The sequence below is a fragment of the Pundamilia nyererei genome, unplaced genomic scaffold (assembly GCF_000239375.1).
Source record: "Pundamilia nyererei isolate P.nyererei 1_Seehausen unplaced genomic scaffold, PunNye1.0 scaffold00003, whole genome shotgun sequence".
NCBI lineage: Eukaryota > Metazoa > Chordata > Actinopteri > Cichliformes > Cichlidae > Pundamilia > Pundamilia nyererei.
The window spans coordinates 3861388-3879062 of NW_005187404.1; the positions used below are offsets into that span (position 1 = coordinate 3861388).

Below are 17675 nucleotides of genomic sequence, written 5' to 3' on the forward strand. Positions count from 1 at the left end.
CCGCTAGCGCTGGCCATAACTATCGCTTGACAGACTGACCACGCACACCATAGACATACTTTTTTTCCTTCTTTTTCGAATCTTCGGATCACATGCGTGCCGAACCGTGGAGTAGGATCAGTTTTGGATTATGGATCAACTGTGATCCGTTGCACCACTAATATATATATATTTAACTATCTGTCTATCTGTCTGTCTGTCAGACACAGACAGACAGACAGACAGACTTGTGACGTCACCTGTACAGTTGCATATCGCAAGTGCATCCTTGTGTTTTTGTTCAAAACTGTAGGCTTTAATCATTTTTTGGCAAGAAAGTAAAGAGTACAAAGCTTCTTTAAATACATAGTGATGACAAACCTCACACACCTTTGGTGGTTTTGTGATTGGAAGCATGCAGCTTGCCTGTTGTGCTCTCACAAATGAGGTGGGAACTGAAATGAATCAATTACCATACATTAGCAGTGGGTGTGCTGGAAACTAGTGTCAGTCATCGCATATCACACCAACTTCTCTCATGCTTTGTAGAACAGTGTGGTCCATGCAATGAATCGCTGGCACTTTGTACCTGAACAAAGTGAGTTCACTCTGTTAAAGGATCCTAATATCCTTGTTGAAGATGTGCAGGTTTGCTTCTTAGCATGCTGCAGCTCCTTAGTAATCAGGAATCCACAAATATTTAGCAGACTGTGAGTAATTTGTATTTGAAACATTCAGATTAACACATTAATTATATGTAGGTGCTGTACAGTCATTTAAAAAAGACCTATTTCTAGCATGTCCTTGTCCTTGACAACAACGTTACAGTTTGCAGTGTGAAAAAGAACCAAAATTCCACCCGACTGTGCCTCCGCCTACAGCCTACTTTGATACAAACAAGTCACCAAGATACCAAACAGGCAGTGTTACAAAAGTATCACTGCACCACAGCAAAATTGAATGTGACACATCTCACATGTAAGGCACCTTAAAGCAGTCTAATGCAGGCTCTGTATGTGAACTCAGTCCTTTATTAATAGTCCCTACTTTCAGATTAAAAAATGCTACTTAATAAATAATTAGCTAAGTGATATTGCATATTGTTTAAAGAAACAACAGTTTGCACATGAGCACAACAGTGAACTGCACGTGTGAACAGCCGTAAAATGTTTCAGTGAAAAACTAAAAATAGGAATCTGGCATTTGGATGAAAATGTGTTATTTGTGGAGACAACTTCCATTTTCCAAAATGTGTGGGAGTCATCTAGCCATCTGAGAAACTATTATTTTATTTATGCAAGACAGAGAACAGAGCAAATATCATTTGCAGCAATTGTACTGGAGAGCTCACAAAACATATTGCTTTCTGAAGGGCCCAATTAGAAGTTTGTTGATAAATCACTGCAGATCTTTGTTTTCTGTTTTTCCTCTGCAGTCATTAGTGTGAGTGTGAAGCCAAAAGTTGGGCTGGTAGAGCAATGAAAGGCTGGAAAAGTTGTGTTATCCTATTATTAACACGCGAGCAATGTGATTGAGTATTGGGTATGTAAAAGGACATTCATGAGGAAAGAATGAGTTTAGCAGTTTCAGGATAAAGTGTGATGCAAAACAGCAAAGAAATTTAAGGGTTTTCATGAATTACAGTATTCAAAATTCATATTTGAAATTCAGAACAGAACTCAGCACTGCGTTAAACCAAACAAGTTCACTCGTCAAAATAGTTGAAAGCAAGCAAACTTTTCATTTTACATTTTAGTTTTCCTCATTTTGGTGCTAGCAGATGCTAGAGCACATTTGCAGTAAACCATAGGAGTATGGAAAGCCAGAGATTTTCCATTTTTGTTTTGTAATACATGGAGAATGTGGACGGGTATTTTCTGGGCCAAATTAAAAGAAAAAAAAGTTGTCATCTGGATGGCACCATACTTTGCCCCAAATCCTGGATTTATCATTCAGCATTAATGGGTGTGCTACCCATGCCGAGGGGCATTAATGCACCCCCCATACAATCATGAATGCTGCTTTAAAAATTTTCTTGCTTATAAATATGGGGTGTATAAAAGAGAATCATCTGATTTCAGCGATTTAATCCCACAGCTGAAGCACGTCCTCTTAGAAATAGGGGATTTGTGAGTTTCATATGGTTGGCGGTAGGTAGCATAACAAGAACAGTGGCTCCACTGAAACTAGACATGCTACCAAAAGCATAGGGGAAGTTTGACTAGCTATCATGTCTGGATACATGCTGTGCACTCGGAGGGGGAGACATTGAGTATTTGTGAGCATTGTAAGTTTTGTACGCAAAAACCTTTAAAATACATACTTAATTATAATTAACCACAAGTTTCCATGTCCATTACTTAACATTGGAGGATGATTAATGGAAGAGTGTGCATGTTGCAAAATTTTTTTGGGGAGCTGCAGGTGTGACCTGGAAAGTTACCAAAGTGGTGGCAAGTTAAAGAAGGAAAGGAGGAAAGTATAATTGCTAAACATGAAGAATAATGAGAGAAATGTGCCTGTGTATTAACAAGTAATTATGTATTGAAAGTATGGGCGTTATCTATGGAAAGAAAAGTAAGAAAATGAAGTCGGTGAGGCAAAAAAGGCATAAAAAAGAGAGAGTGAGAGGCACATAATTACAGATGGCTGCAGTGGAATGTGACAGAGCCGGAGAATAAAAAAGAACAGGATAGAAAAGCAGAGCAAAGGGGCTCAAGGGAAAGCTGAAGGTGAGGCGATAATGAGAGGAGGCAAGAAAAAAAAGACAGATGAGGGGAAAAAAAACCTGTGTCAGAGAAAAAAGGAGAAACCCATTGATGAGATGAGGATTAGATGGTGCTGATTAATGATCATTGATTGTTTACCTCGGCATGTCTCTTTCTACTTCTGTGATTTCACTCGCCTGCCTGTCAGTCTCTTCTTTCTTTCTTTCTTTCTTTCTTGCTTTCTTGCTGTCTTGCTGTCTTGCTTTGGAACCTGCTGTGTGTCATAATGTCAGTACAACACTATGTTAAACAAAGTCCAGGAGGAAAAATCTCACATAAATATCCCAAATCCTTTCATTTCATGCCGCAGGGGAGCTGTTCATCGATCCCTCATCCTCTGCATGGCACCATAGACAAACATTTACTGCAGTCAGCGGCCAAAATTCAGCTCCACTGACTTTCACTTTTTATGGAGTTATTTTAAAGACACATGATCTCAAATCGAGTTAAAATGTGATGTTTACAACAATCTGGTATGAAATTGGTAGATATTCCATGGCTGGTTATTCTGTGTGTCACTGGAAGTTTGATTCATTTATTTATTCATTTATTTTGTTAAATGAAACCCATAAAACCATATTTCAATGAAAATGGACATCAAACAAACATCCATTGTTCTGGTTAATTGCATATAACCAAAATAATAACTAGAAGAGCTATAATAAAAGCATTAAAAGAGGTTAACAAGCTTTCCTCATAGAAGCACATCAACCCCCAGCCCTTTCATGCCAATAGAACACCACAAATTGCACCCTTGTGCACTTATATTTGTAAGTTTAATGTAATGGATTGCAATCTAGAAATGTTTCTACCTTGATTTATAACAACAGCCACATGGCAGGAGGTGACAGCAACAACAGAGAGAATAAAAAAAAGGGGGAATGCACTTGATGGCAGACAGACACTGCAAGGAATGCTGTTGGAGAAAATGAGTTTTGTTCTCCGGAGGCTCAGAGAGAGAAAAAAATAAGAAGGGAAGAATGAAGGAAGGAAGGAAGAAAGAAAGATCGTTGTCTTGCTTGAGGCCTTGTTGGGTGTAGTTGTGAAAGGACGAGAGAGGATTTGTCATTCACATCCACTTCTCTCTCTTTATCTTGCTCTCTCACACACACACAGACACACTCACTTTGCCATCTGTTCCTCCTTGAGGAACAGTAAACCCAAATCTCCTCCAAAAAATGCAAAATGCAGCGATATGTCTCCACAGTTTATGTATGTGCATTGTGAGGAAGTTATATTTGTCTTGCTGGTGTCTGACGAGGCATTGCTGCTGAGCTGCAGCCAAAATACTCCATTTGACCTAGATCGTCTCTGAGCCCGGCTGGCGTATGCATGCGTGTGTGTTTATGTGTCTGTGCATCCTAGTTCTGTCTATTTCTCAGCAATAAAATGACTTTTGGACATTGTCCATAATGATATAAGCTTTCCCTGCCTCCCTGTCATCTGTCTCTCTGATAATCGTTGGTTTTGTGCCAGCTTTCACGGCAGTCCTCTTTTTTTATTTCTGTTTCTCTGACTTTAGTTTGATTTCCCATCACTCTGTTTCAATTTTTTTTTCTTCTCTTCCATTCCTGCAAGGGAACTGGGAAACTTACAAAGTAAATGTCATCTACAGTGTCTGCGTGTGGATGTGCGAAAAAGGGTTTATATGTTACAGTGACATAGTGCTGACCCTGTGCTTTACCTCTCAAGCTAAACCTGCACACCCCTAAGTGTTTCCTGTATTTTGAGCTGTGAAGATATAATAAAACTCGAATGGCCCACTTTCCTCTGCGGTTGCTGTGAAAAGGTACCTTGGATTTTAAGCAAACCCAGACAATCCCACAATTTGACCCTTCTTCCCACCTTAGTGAAAGCGAGAATAAGAATTTCCTCTTGACAGGAAGAGACCTTCAGCTGAACCACGCTCAGACATAAGCAGCCATTTACTGTGAACAGTCAGCGGAGAGAAGTTAGAGGCAATACAAAAACTGAAGGAGAGAGTAAACAAAATGAAATGATGCAGACTGAGTAGATGGGGCACATTTGGGAAGCTGACATAAGCTGTCAAAGACTGTACTGCAGTTTATTTGTTGGGATAGCATCTGGTGAAGTCAAAAGCCTATAGTGGAGGAGTTTCTATGAGGATGTCAGTCATGGTTCTATTCGGCATTAAAAACACTGGAGCTTGGCGCCAGTTTAGCTCTGTGCACTAAAATGGTGGCCACATGCCGTATGGCTAAGAGCGGCCGGCCTGGGTTCGAGTCCAACCCACAGTCCTTTGCTGCATGTCTTCCCCCTCCTCTCTCTGCCCCTGCTTTCCTGGCCTCGCCTCACTGCGTCTGACAAATAAAGCTGAAAAAGGCCAAATAAATAAATAAATACGCAGGAGCTCAACTACGAGGGGAAATAAAGGACCAGTATAAGATTCATTAGAAGCTTCCTTGATAGCACATGTATATACAGTTAGATTTATACATTTTTGGGCAGTGAGACTTGCCTCTGTACACCACCACACTGGATTTTAAAATCAAACAATCAGGATGTAACTGTGCAGTGCAGAAATGGCCATTCTCTGTGTGATTTAATGGAATTAGATGACATGAAAAACTGTCCAAACTCCAAAGTGATCGTGGGAAATAACTCTGTGGTAGTATTGTGATAATATCAACTACTGACATTATTTTCATTTCTCCTAATATTTCTCCTGCAGTCTTGCATACTTCAGCTGCATTTTGGCTGTCTTGGCACAAAAAAATGCACCAAATGTGGAGATACTGTACTCTACAAGAACTCCTCCTCTGCTTTTGTGCAGTATTGTGGTGTTCCTGCAGGGCCTTCTTGCTTGTCTGTTTTGATTTTGATGTTTGACGTTGGTCTTCTCTCATATTATTGACATCTGTTACTCAAAAATTAAATCCTGTTTGGATGTGAAAAAGTGGAGCACAGATAATTGGACTGAATTAATTCTAGTCATCATTTTATTTGTATCTCTGCAGTGATGGATGGGCGGACAGGTATGATGTGACAGATGGCTATGTTAAGGAAGCGGCCGGCGGGATTACCATCAAGCTCCAGTCGGCTGACGTGAAATGGTTTGATGAATACTACCTTAAACTTCGTCCTGAAAACAATCACAGAAACCCTTGGTTTCCAGAGTTCTGGCAGCATCGCTTTCAGTGTCGACTAAAAGGTCACACCCAGGAGAACAGCAAGTACAACCGCACCTGCAGCAGTAAGTACAGACAGAAATAGAAATACAGTCAAAAATAGACTGCCGTTATTGCACTTGAACATTTTTAATGGTAGAGTTACTATAGTTTACATTAGGTTTGTTATTGGTCAAGTCCCTTTACTCACATAAGGGATAACACCAGAAATTTACAGCTGTGCTTGAATACTGAAAGAAAAGAGAGGCTGTATTGTTGGCAGACAACATATATTGTTTTGAGTCTGCATAACAGGCCACAGTACCAATCTGCATTTCTTTTGATAGGTTTTTGTAATGGCTGCTGTTAATGCAAATAACAAACAAAGAGAATGTGTGAACACACAGTCACACACCTACACACAGACCACATGGATGCACAGAGCTTTCCGGTTCATCTGCAGCCATCTCGTGTGGCTGTGAGTGAACCCACCCTTTATTTTCAGCGTCTATCCGCCCCCATGTCTTTCTCTCTCTGTTCCTTTCCCCCCATTCATAGGCAAAACAGTGTGTGAGCGTAGCATCAAAGGGACCCGTGTCTCATGTATTCTAATGAAATGGGACGTGAAATACAAATGAACAGGACACAGACAGAGACAGAAAGAAAATGAGACACGGAGGTGGAAAGTAACTGATGAGGAAGAGGAATGACAGCGGTCTTTGATGTTTGGCGGGGACAGTTTTTTCATAAAACCTAAAGGGGATATTAAGAGTTTCTCTGATATGTTTGCCTTTTTTCTACCTACTGTTCCTCACTAACCCAACTGTCCATTTCCCCCAACTCTACTCCTTCACCTCTGCAGAGCGAGAGTCACTTCGGCAGCAATATGCACAGGACACTAAGATGGGATTTGTCATTAACGCCATCTACTCAATGGCATATGGCCTGCATAACATGCAACGGTCACTCTGCCCAGGTTACAAGGTAGGTGCTGCTCTGGTGGATGAATAAGGAGGGGTACACTAAGACATACTACAGACAAAATGAGGGCAATGAAGAGATGGAGAGGGAAAATAGCAGGACTTACAGAGCCTAAGTATTGATGCCATGGTACAGTCGCCACGCGGCCTATTTTTGACTTGTTATCACATTATGTAAGTTGGTATCCAAAAGTCTGGGAACACCAGTAAAGATCCTTCTCCAAGGTCTTGCTGAGATTTCTGAAGGGTTTCAGCAGTGCCTGTGGAGCAGTTACTTTACTATTTTCAGACTATTTTTGAGCTCATTATCTGTGACAGCTGTTTTCCCCAAACATATATTTATTTCCGCTGCAAAAGTAAAACATGTTACAGGAGCTTTCACAAACTCCTGCAGGTTAAACTGGGCTGATCGAGCAGTTTCTATGGTGATTACATATAAGAGACTCTCAGCAAACTCACCAAAACAGACCACCAGCTTAGCAAGACTAATGGAAAAGGACGAAAGGATAAGAATTAGATGTAAAATGGTTACATTTTAGGTCCTGTCCTAGTTTGCATTTGGTATTTAAAGCTCTAAAGATTTGTGCAAATACATCCCATACTCTAACAGGTAAAGAAAATTAATGAATATATTAATTATTTCCTGTTTGCATCTCCACACACAGCACTGTGTTACTGTGATGAAGTTACTTTTTCATCTCTTAGCAAACAAAGCTTGTTGTGCTGATGTTCTGATGATGTCCTGATTGTGCTCTGAACAAGTCAAATGCCATACACCCCCTCTCAGACCTCAGGTCTAGCCATAATCTAATGCACACTTAGTCTTTCTTTGCTTACAATAACAGTTTGACGTCTGACGCTATCACTTAGTTCTGATGCCACGATTCCAACTTTCAGCACACTACTTAGTAAGTAATGTTTTGCTAGAAAATTGAGGCGCAGCTAATAAAAGGTGAAAAATGCAAGTGTATTTGCTTGAGCAAGCCTCTAGCTGTCATGTTTCAAAGAAAGGAAGAAACCGAACAAGGAAAGCTGACCTTTTTGTAAGATTTTATTTTGGGGCTCTTTTTAGGCTTTAGTTTTGACAGGACACTAAGTGGACAGGAGAGAAGGGAGGGAGACACTTGAACCAAGGCTCCTGCAGTAGTATTTCAGAATTTGGCACAGCAACTCAAATTTGCGAGCTACATGACTACCCAAGAACATTTTTTTAAAAGAGGTTTACATGGAAATATAATAGACTTTGGACAACACTTTGCATTTATTCAGGAAAATGTAAATTAAAATGATGCCAAACACTGATAGTATATGTCAAACTTCATATTCACTTAGAAATTCAGAAAACAAAATGCTAAATTTTAAGTATAGAGCAGCACGATTCTGTATTTTTGGCACCAAACGCCGGTGCTGCTTCACCTCTACATACTTTGTGGGGATGACTTAAAATTCATTAATGCAAAAATGTCAACATGGACTTAATTTTAACTAAACTTTATGAGATGATTGTGAAAATGTTGCACTGTTTGGCTTGCATAGAATAGGCACTGCATAGGAAACCATACTGCCACGCTGTCCTCACTTTTTCTAGAATGTGGCGAGCCGACTCACCTCAACAGCTGATTGGTTAAATTTTATCTTTACATTGTGTTGCTTCCAAAGTACAGTGAACATGTTTTGAGAATAATAATTAATTGAAAGGCCAGTTGTACACAATTTACTTCCATAAAATTATGGAAATTTATGTTGTTAAAGTTGATGGTCATAACTGTTTTTCTGGGTGCGACATGACCATCTATGTGTTTTAAGGGCCTGTGCGATGCCATGCGACCCATTGATGGGGCTAGACTTCTGGACTTTTTGATGAAAACCAACTTCACCGGTGTGTCAGGGGAAGGAATCTTATTTGATGAAAACGGAGACTCACCCGGCAGGTAGGTGCTTTAAACTGTGCAGAGACGTCATAGATCTCTATGGAGTGCAAACAACCTCCCACTGTTGTTCAATGTGCACCTTTTGTTTACAGGTATGAAATAATGAACTTCAAAAAGATGGGGAAGGACTACTATGACTACATAAACGTCGGCAGTTGGGACAACAGAGGCTTAAAAATAGATGATGATGAAATCTGGCCCAGCAAAGAAAGCGTGATCAAGTCAGTCTGCAGTGACCCCTGTGACAAAGGGCAGATTAAGGTAAGATGAGTAATTTTCACACAGTAGACCCGGAATTAGATTAAAATAACTGAATAATAAAATTATTAGTATGATGAGTGTTTGAGGAATTTTCATTATCATCACAAACTGATTTGTATCATGTTACGTTACCAGCCTACACCTCTTTCTGAGGTGAAAGAGGTGTAGGCTGTATTCTACTTTTATACCAGACCTCTTTGCTCCTCCTACAGATCATTTATGTGACATGACTGAAAGTAAAGCTTCACATTAATACAGTGGCTTCGTTTGAACTCTGCTTATGGCGTGAGTGCGTATTCTGTCTCCTTCAGGTGATCCGTAAAGGTGAAGTGAGTTGCTGCTGGACGTGCACCCCCTGCAAAGAAAATGAATTTGTGTTTGATGAGTACACCTGCCAAGCCTGTGAGCTGGGCTCCTGGCCTAATAATGACCTCACAGGTCGGTATCTTAAAAGATATAAAGAATATTCACATGATGGATTTTTTTTTTCTTAATACAGCCTGTCAGTGTGTATTACATATTAGCATTGCACAGGAAATCCTGCACAAGTTACCCTAGAGAGAGAAAGTGAGAGGCATCCATTTACCATACCCTCCTCTTCCCTCCTCCTAGTTTCTTCTTCTCCACTCCCTTTTCCTCCCAGCCACTCCCTCTCTCTCATATCGTTAATTTGTTACCAACATGGTCACTCGTGTTTTAATTATTCTGCAACGAGAGCGACTTGCCATGCAAATACACTTCAGTTGCAATGAAAATTTTTTTCCTCTCCATTGCGTTCGAAGAGGTTGCATATTGCCTTGTTGTTCTTTCAGCTTCTCATTATACTGCACGCTAGCTCCTCACCAAGCTCAATGATTAAAACATGAATTGAGACCTGCTGAAAATTCAGAGGGAGCTTCTCTGTCTGAGACAGAAGAATCTTTAAAAACTGAAACAGGGAGTGAATCAGTGCGAAAATGATCAGCAGAAAGCTGACACTGGAGAAAGAAGATAAAGGAACGGAGGCTTAATTGGGGTTATCCGTGTGTTCGTTAGTGTTCGTGACTGTGGGCTCAGAGTGTGTGACTACATGCATGTGTCTCGTTTCATCAACAATAAGTGCTGCGTGTCCCCCTGCGGGGCTATATGGAACAGTAATAATGAGGTGTAAACAAACTGCTTGCCCTGTTCCACCAGCAGACATTTTGATCTTTCTCCTTGAGGCCAAAAGAAATCTGAGGGAAAAAAATATATAAGATATAAAGGGGAGGGGGGAAAAGGTAAAGGAGCAGAGGGAAAAGGTAAAGCAAGGTCTCAGCTGACAAGGACAGAAGCAAAGTGGGAGCGAAAACCATTGAAAGGATATGGAATCGTTTTTCAGACAGCAGTGGAACAAAAACAAGAAAAGACTGGAAGAGGAAAAAGACTTAAAAAATAAAGTCATGGTGAAAGTGGGATAGAGATGAATAGAGGCTCCATCATGAGCAGCAGCAAGGGAGAGTGAAAGAAGGAGAAAAAGGGAGGATTAGCTATGGGATTTGAGCCTCTTCGCTGATTGGTAAAGTTCCACAGTCTGAGTCTGAGATTGTTTGAAAAACTTTATTGTGACTGCTCACTTCAAATGGTCACTCTTCCTTTCGTGCACCAGTTTGGTTTACACTCAAGCGTTGCAGCATTTCCTGCAGGTTCCATGAACTAACTAAATATCAAATTGCTGACTTTGCAAATGCTTTCTGACTGCTCTGAGAAAGCCCACGAGGAGAAACACTGATCTGGGATTTCCCACCCAGCATCTAGATTAATTGGAGCTAAATTTCCACCCACCTCACGTTGTCATTAGTGGGTGGTCTTGAGCTTGTATGACTGGAAAAGACAGGTACTGTAGTTATTGTTTTTGAGTTTGTTTATTATGTGGAACAGCTGTATAGGTATAGATTTAACAGCATGAACATAATATCACAAATATTCTTAAGATGACAAAGAAACAGATACGGATACATTAAATTATTTTTAATTGTATTTCAGAAAGATTTTAATTTGTTTTCATTCCATTAATATTTCACTTTGGGCTTTTCAGTCATTTCAGTCTGAAAGTCCTCCCTGACTTTGCTTCTCTGTTTGTTTACTGGCCCTTTGGCTCCCATTTATGCTTTTGTTTACGCCCTTAGACCTAACCTCATTACTGATTTAATAAACTTTGTTAACCATGTTAAATACAAAGTTTATGGATTTCTTAAGTTATTTCTTTAATGATCTTTTTCTCTGTTTGCATGCAGAGAAAATGGAAGAAAAAAAGGTTAAAAAATAAAATATACAGGGGGCAGAAAGAGAATTAGAAAGAGACTATTTGCATTTCTTCCCTCTAAAGTATGTCTAGACCGACCAATAATTCAGCAAGCATTAAGACGGCTCGTAATTAGAACTGTCCCTTTAATTAATGACACTTTATCTCCTTGCCTATGAGGAAGACAGAGATGGAGGTAGAGAATTACAGGAGTAGGTGGGAGGTATGAGGATGAGGAGAGATAAGGAAGATATTCGGGAAAATAGAAGCGGGCAGAGTGATGGATGGATTATTACAAAGAAATGGTGAGCAACAGGAGACAGACAAGAAATGGTGAATGACAGGGAAGGAGGAAGAAAGACCAGGAGGATGGATAAGAAGAGGAAAGTGAAGTACAAAGACGTATTTGTAAAGTATTATTAGAAGTAGTATTCCAAATAGCAGTGAAGGAGGTGCAAGGGGAAAAAATAAAACTGTAATTTGTGATAAATAAAGGTCCCATAGTTCAATAGTGGAGAGATTTCATACTGATAGTAATTAAACAGTCATCATCTCATTTGGGCACCTACACCAACAACCCCCTTCCTTCCGCCCTGTTTGCTTCTCATGCTTTTTATACTAAATCAGACCCACACCTGTATACAAAAGTTGCATACTTTGCAGGCAAAGCTCGGCACAACGGATAACTCGCAAGCGTTTCTTGCCTGGAGGTCTAACATGTACAACTCTAACCACGACCTGTGCAAGCTGTTGGACCTTTAGAAAGCAACCGAAGACCAATTTTATTCAGAATGGTTAAAACTGGATATAAGAAAAAGAAAGTGTGAGAATGAGCATAAAGTAAAGGCTGAACAATAGTTTGCTATTGTTACCTAAATCTTATTATCCATATATATTCCTGTGTGTCACATGTCAAATAAACTGATGATCAGTGAATAATCTTTTCTGAAAAAATACATTAACAAACTGATGTCCCCCACGTCCCCAGGCTGTGACCCAATACCAGTGGAATACCTTCGATGGGGAGACCCTGAACCCATTGCTGCTGTGGTATTTGCCTGCCTCGGTCTAATGGCTACATTTTTTGTCACTGCAGTCTTTATTAGGTAACATATCCCTTTTATTTCATTGGATTTTTGAAATTGTTTTCCTTCCTGTTTATTTAAATTCTTGCTTGCGTGTCTTTATGAATGTGGATATTCAGATTCCGGGACACTCCAGTCGTGAAATCTTCCAGTAGGGAACTGTGTTACATAATACTGGCAGGTATCTGTTTGGGATACCTGTGTACCTTTACCCTCATAGCCAAACCCCACGTCATCCATTGCTACCTCCAGCGACTGGGAATAGGCCTGTCACCTGCCATGAGCTACTCTGCACTTGTCACCAAGGTAAGGCCTGAGTGAAATGGTGGGTCCACAAGTTGTGAAAAGTGTGCAGTTAATGTGTTTTTCATTGATATGTCTGCATAATAACAGTGAGTGCTCTGTTGGAACGGAGAACGCAGATTGCAGCATATTCAGTATGTACTATATGTCCTGATGATGTTTGGAATCTGACCCCAGACAAACCGCATTGCTCGGATCCTGGCAGGAAGCAAGAAGAAGATCTGCACAAAGAAACCTCGCTTCATGTCTGCCTGTGCTCAGCTTATCATTGCCTTCCTCCTCATACTGCTACAGCTGGGCATCATTGTGGCTCTCTTCCTCATGGAGCCCCCGGAGGTAGGCTCTGTGTGTTTTAATAGAAAAAATATCATCAGAAGTAGGAGACAAATCAGAAGATTAATAAAATAAAACAAAATAAACAATAACCAGAGGATGTTAAGTTTGAAATATAACAGATTGCAGATTTGCCCTATTAGAAATTAGGAGAGTGTCTTATTGGATTTTTGTATTTTGAGTTCTGTTAATTGTGTTAAACTACTTCACCGGTTTCACATGTTTCCTCAGCATCTGATTGTCAACAGAAATTTCACTGATTATAAATAATTGATTTGATTGGCAGATAAAAGGCAGTAAGAATTCAAACAAGACCAAAGCTTAAAATGTTAGTGTATACCCCTAAATGGATGTAGCCTAGCTGGATATTGAGACATCTACTTGTAAGTCTGTAGTTGTTCAATTTAAAATTTTCTGACAGCACATATAATTTGTAAAGTTGATTACCATCAAATTTGGTTCTTATCTGCTGAAATGCCTGAATTCATTTTCAATAAACCAATAAATATTGTACATCAGAAGTGGGCAGCATGATCATGAAATGTCAGTGAAATTACTTCCATAACTGTAATTTTACATGCCGCCATTGACTTACTACGGTCAATTCTTATTTGTATTAAAGACGTGACAGCAACAGTGTTGTCACACTTTGGATAACACACATGTCACATTTCCTCTGGTGTCTGCAGGTCATCCACGACTATCCCAGCATCCGCCAGGTCAACCTCATTTGCAACACCACGAACCTCGGCGTGGTTGCCCCGCTGGGATACAACGGCCTGCTTATCCTTAGCTGCACCTTTTATGCCTTCAAGGTACGAGATAGTGTTTGTCACTTTTTCCCATTACCACTTCGATATCAAAAATACCTGTGACAATTTTGCATTATTTCTATAACACAGTATCGAACACGACTGAAACATGTTGTTACAACTGGCAAAGCTGCCAGTTAGAGAACTCTAAACGCTGTTGACATGCAATAAAAGTTCAGTGTGTTGTTATCCATAGAGATACTCGGTATGAGTGTCTCTACATATGAGGAGGTTTACACAGACATAATGTGAAAAAAAATGATTAAGCCACTGTGGTTTTGCCTCTCTAAAATCTTTTGGCGGCAGTAAATGAAATTATGTTACCCCAATCAAATTATAAAGTCAATGTTGTGATTATCCATGACCAGCGGCCATCCATTTTCTGCGGAGTATGAGAGCAGAATTGTAAAAAGAGACAGAAGATAAATGCACTGCACTTCAAACAAATAAATTAACCGAGTTTTAAACACAGCAGCTGAGTAAACCAATTTAACTTTGCAGGCTAAATGCCTCACCTAATTCACTCGCACAGATCGGTGTGGCCAGCAATAAAATGACAACTGTAAGGGGTTAAGAGTGTGTATCGCTGTATATACTGTAAAGAACGTCTACATTTGCTTTATTTTTCTTGATCACAGCGAAATGCACAACAGCAATTGTGAAGGGAAATGAAGGAATGTTTACTTATGCTTCTCTTTCTTTTTCCCTCCAAGACCCGCAACGTCCCAGCTAATTTCAATGAGGCTAAGTACATTGCCTTTACAATGTACACCACCTGTATTATCTGGCTGGCATTTGTACCCATCTACTTTGGCTCTAACTACAAAATTATCACCATGTGCTTCAGTGTCAGCCTGAGCGCCACTGTGGCTCTGTGCTGCATGTTTGCACCCAAGGTAAGGTTGCTTTGCTTAAATTGCTTTTTATTTCATTCTGATTGCTTGTCTGTTGTTTTTATCAATATTACCGGAATCCGACTATAGTTGTTATCTAAATCTGTGCATAAACTACATTAAGCTTCAAATGAGCATTGCAACAGAGCTCACTGTAGTTCCCCACCAGTTGTGAGAATTTGAGTCAAATATTTGAATAGATAAATGCTAAGATTCAAGAGAACATCTCTTTTGATATTTTAATCACAGATGTTTCAGCACTTGTAATATCAGGATCTAGATTTTCTTGTACAGTGTCACTACAGTAAAAAAAAAAAAAGCCTAAACAAGAAATTCAGTCAATCAAAAATACTTTTGAGAATTTTCTTTTTATAATATGTTTAGAATATTAAGGTGAGTCATGAGAGGCTTGATTATTATTCTAAAAAAATAAGATTAAAAGACCAATTTGTGTAGCCAACGCAATCAAAGTCTCTCCAGAAATTTGCATAGTGCCGTTAATCTTTGCAGTAAATGACACCAAGTAGTCACTGTTCATATCTAACCGTTTCCATCAGGTGTACATCATTCTGGCTAAACCAGAGCGTAATGTGCGTAGTGCCTTCACCACTAGCACGGTGGTGCGCATGCATGTGGGCGATGGCAAATCATCCTCAGCTGCCAGCCGCTCCTCCAGTCTGGTTAACCTGTGGAAACGGAGAGGCTCCACTGGAGAGACACTCAGGTATTTCTGCGTGTGTGGATTGTGTGTACCCAAGAGGCTTGTTGACCAGGTTAATGCCGGGTTGCTCTTCCGTTATATTCCAAGGCACCATTTCTCCAATAGCCCACTCTGAGACTATTTATGGTGTGTGCATGTACGTGTGTGTCGGTGTGTTTAAGCTCTCTAAGAGATTGATTCTCTGAACTCCATCGAGTCTGCCTGACTGTTCTTCTGACCCTGACATGAACTGCAGACAATTGCCTAATGGAGATGCAGCAAAGGAAGAGATTGGAATGAACTGAAGAAGGGTTAAGGAAAATACTAAAAAGAGAATTATAAATGGAGAAGAAGATGCATAGAGAGAGAAAGAGAGATGAAGAGGGGAAGTGATAAGAAAAGAAGAAAAGAAAAGGGTAAAGGAGTAGTGTGATCAAAGAGACATAATAGCTTTCACACCCTGCTTAAGGCCATCCACAAGTCATCTACAGTGACAAGGAACCGATCAAAAGACACAAAGGGAGTGACGCAAAGCCACTTGCCCGAAATGAAAAGGGGAGAAAAAATAGACAAGGAATATTTTTGTTTGTCAGCAGGTTCCTCCAGCACACCCCGCTTGGCAAGCAAGATTTCAATCACACTCTTATATGAAATGTCACAAGTGTTTCCTTCTTCATTCGCTTTACTTTGCTCTTCCCCTTTTCTCTTATGGTCCTGTCATCCTCTGTGGGCGGTGATAATTGGCAGAGGGCTGTCTGTCTCTTCAGACACTGTTGCCTTTGAGGTGCTGTCATTGTGTAAACTGAACAGACACATACAGACATGAGTCCAGCAAACCCGAGGAAACAGAAAAGACATGTTTGACTGATGTCTGAACTGTGGAAAAATACTGGATTTACCTTCAGGACATTCTCAGAAATTAAGGGAGTAAACAGACCTTAACAGGGTTCATCGACTTGTCCATACATGAATCAGTTTTGTTTTCTGGTGGAAACTTTTATAAATGTTCTACCTGGAATCTTTTCAGTGGGTTCTGATAAATAGTGATAAACCTGAAATCTTCAGTGAAAGGTTTAAAGTTTGGAAACCAAACATTAAAAGTAAGAAACAAATGTGATTTGAATTTTGCTCGTCTCATTTTAAAAATTGGCTCCCTTACATCACAGGGAGCCAAATCTGGCAGTGGCAAGCAGCAAGTGTGTTGTGTGGTCAAACTATTCCTGCCTTGTTCATTGCACTGAGAGCAGGTGCATGATGGCTTGTGGTGTTATGTGCCAAATATTCTTCCTCGGATGCCCACAGATATCACAGTAGTAATATGTGTGGTGAAAGTGACTGTAGTCAAATTCAAGGTGATTATCAAACAAAAAGAAGATGAGTACATTCTAGGATGTGGTCTTTATCTTGTGCCCTTTCTTTGGAGGCTTGGACACAATGGACTATTCCAATATAAACTGCTGTTACCTCTGTGGGTAGTAGTGTGAGACCCAGCTCTCATCAACAAGCTGATTCCTTCATAAAAACAAAAAAGTCAGTTTCAGATAAAAGTTGATGTTTGCTCTCAATCTGTAATTTAGATTTAAATAAAATCTAAATTACCTTAATTCTGTGAAATGTCTTATCTTTCGTAACTTCTGTCCAGCCTTTAACAGATCAGAATTCATATGTAACAACTTGATCTGCGCCATAATCACACAAATGACATGCAAAAGTAATTAAAAAAACATTGTAGGGTTTTTGAATTTAGATTTCCTAATATTTCAGTGAGTGCAAAGTAAAGGGTTAATGATAGATGATCACACTTTTAGACAAATGTGTGAGTAAGTGTGTGAACAAACCTGTAAGGGTGTAGGTATTGATCATAATTGATTTGCAAATTCCAGTGGAGCTGCAAACCTTACTTGCTTCAGTGCAACATCACCACTGATGATGCTCCACTAGTTTCAAAGCAAATATTTGTCCTTTTGGTGGCATGGATGGCTCATACTTCTATATTGTTTTAGTAACTTCTGTTTATGATTCTTAAAGTGGTTTCTCTCTTCTTGTAATGGCTCTGGTAGAACCGTAGCCCCTCAAGAAGCCTTCCACAACCCCTATTTCTAATAGGATCAAATTTAAGATAAGATAATCAACTCTTTCTTGGCTTTGTTAGGTTTGCTCAATCAACATGCATGGCGTATGGTTTGTGTGTGTGTGTGTGTGTGTGTGTGTGTGTGTGTGTGTGTGTGTGTGTGTGTGT

General features: G+C 39.9%; 1 protein-coding gene across 1 annotated transcript in view; it reads left to right on the forward strand.

Moving 5' to 3' along the window:
• Positions 1 to 17675, forward strand: part of grm5b (glutamate receptor, metabotropic 5b) — a 76648-nt gene that overhangs the window by 53894 nt on the left and 5079 nt on the right. The window contains exons 7-17 of the mRNA XM_005720712.1: positions 5726 to 5961; positions 6738 to 6859; positions 8662 to 8786; positions 8879 to 9047; positions 9359 to 9485; positions 12299 to 12416; positions 12515 to 12701; positions 12876 to 13034; positions 13721 to 13846; positions 14557 to 14739; positions 15294 to 15460. Coding sequence (XP_005720769.1) covers positions 5726 to 5961; positions 6738 to 6859; positions 8662 to 8786; positions 8879 to 9047; positions 9359 to 9485; positions 12299 to 12416; positions 12515 to 12701; positions 12876 to 13034; positions 13721 to 13846; positions 14557 to 14739; positions 15294 to 15460 — 1719 coding nt within the window. The remainder of the gene's footprint in view (positions 1 to 5725; positions 5962 to 6737; positions 6860 to 8661; positions 8787 to 8878; positions 9048 to 9358; positions 9486 to 12298; positions 12417 to 12514; positions 12702 to 12875; positions 13035 to 13720; positions 13847 to 14556; positions 14740 to 15293; positions 15461 to 17675) is intronic.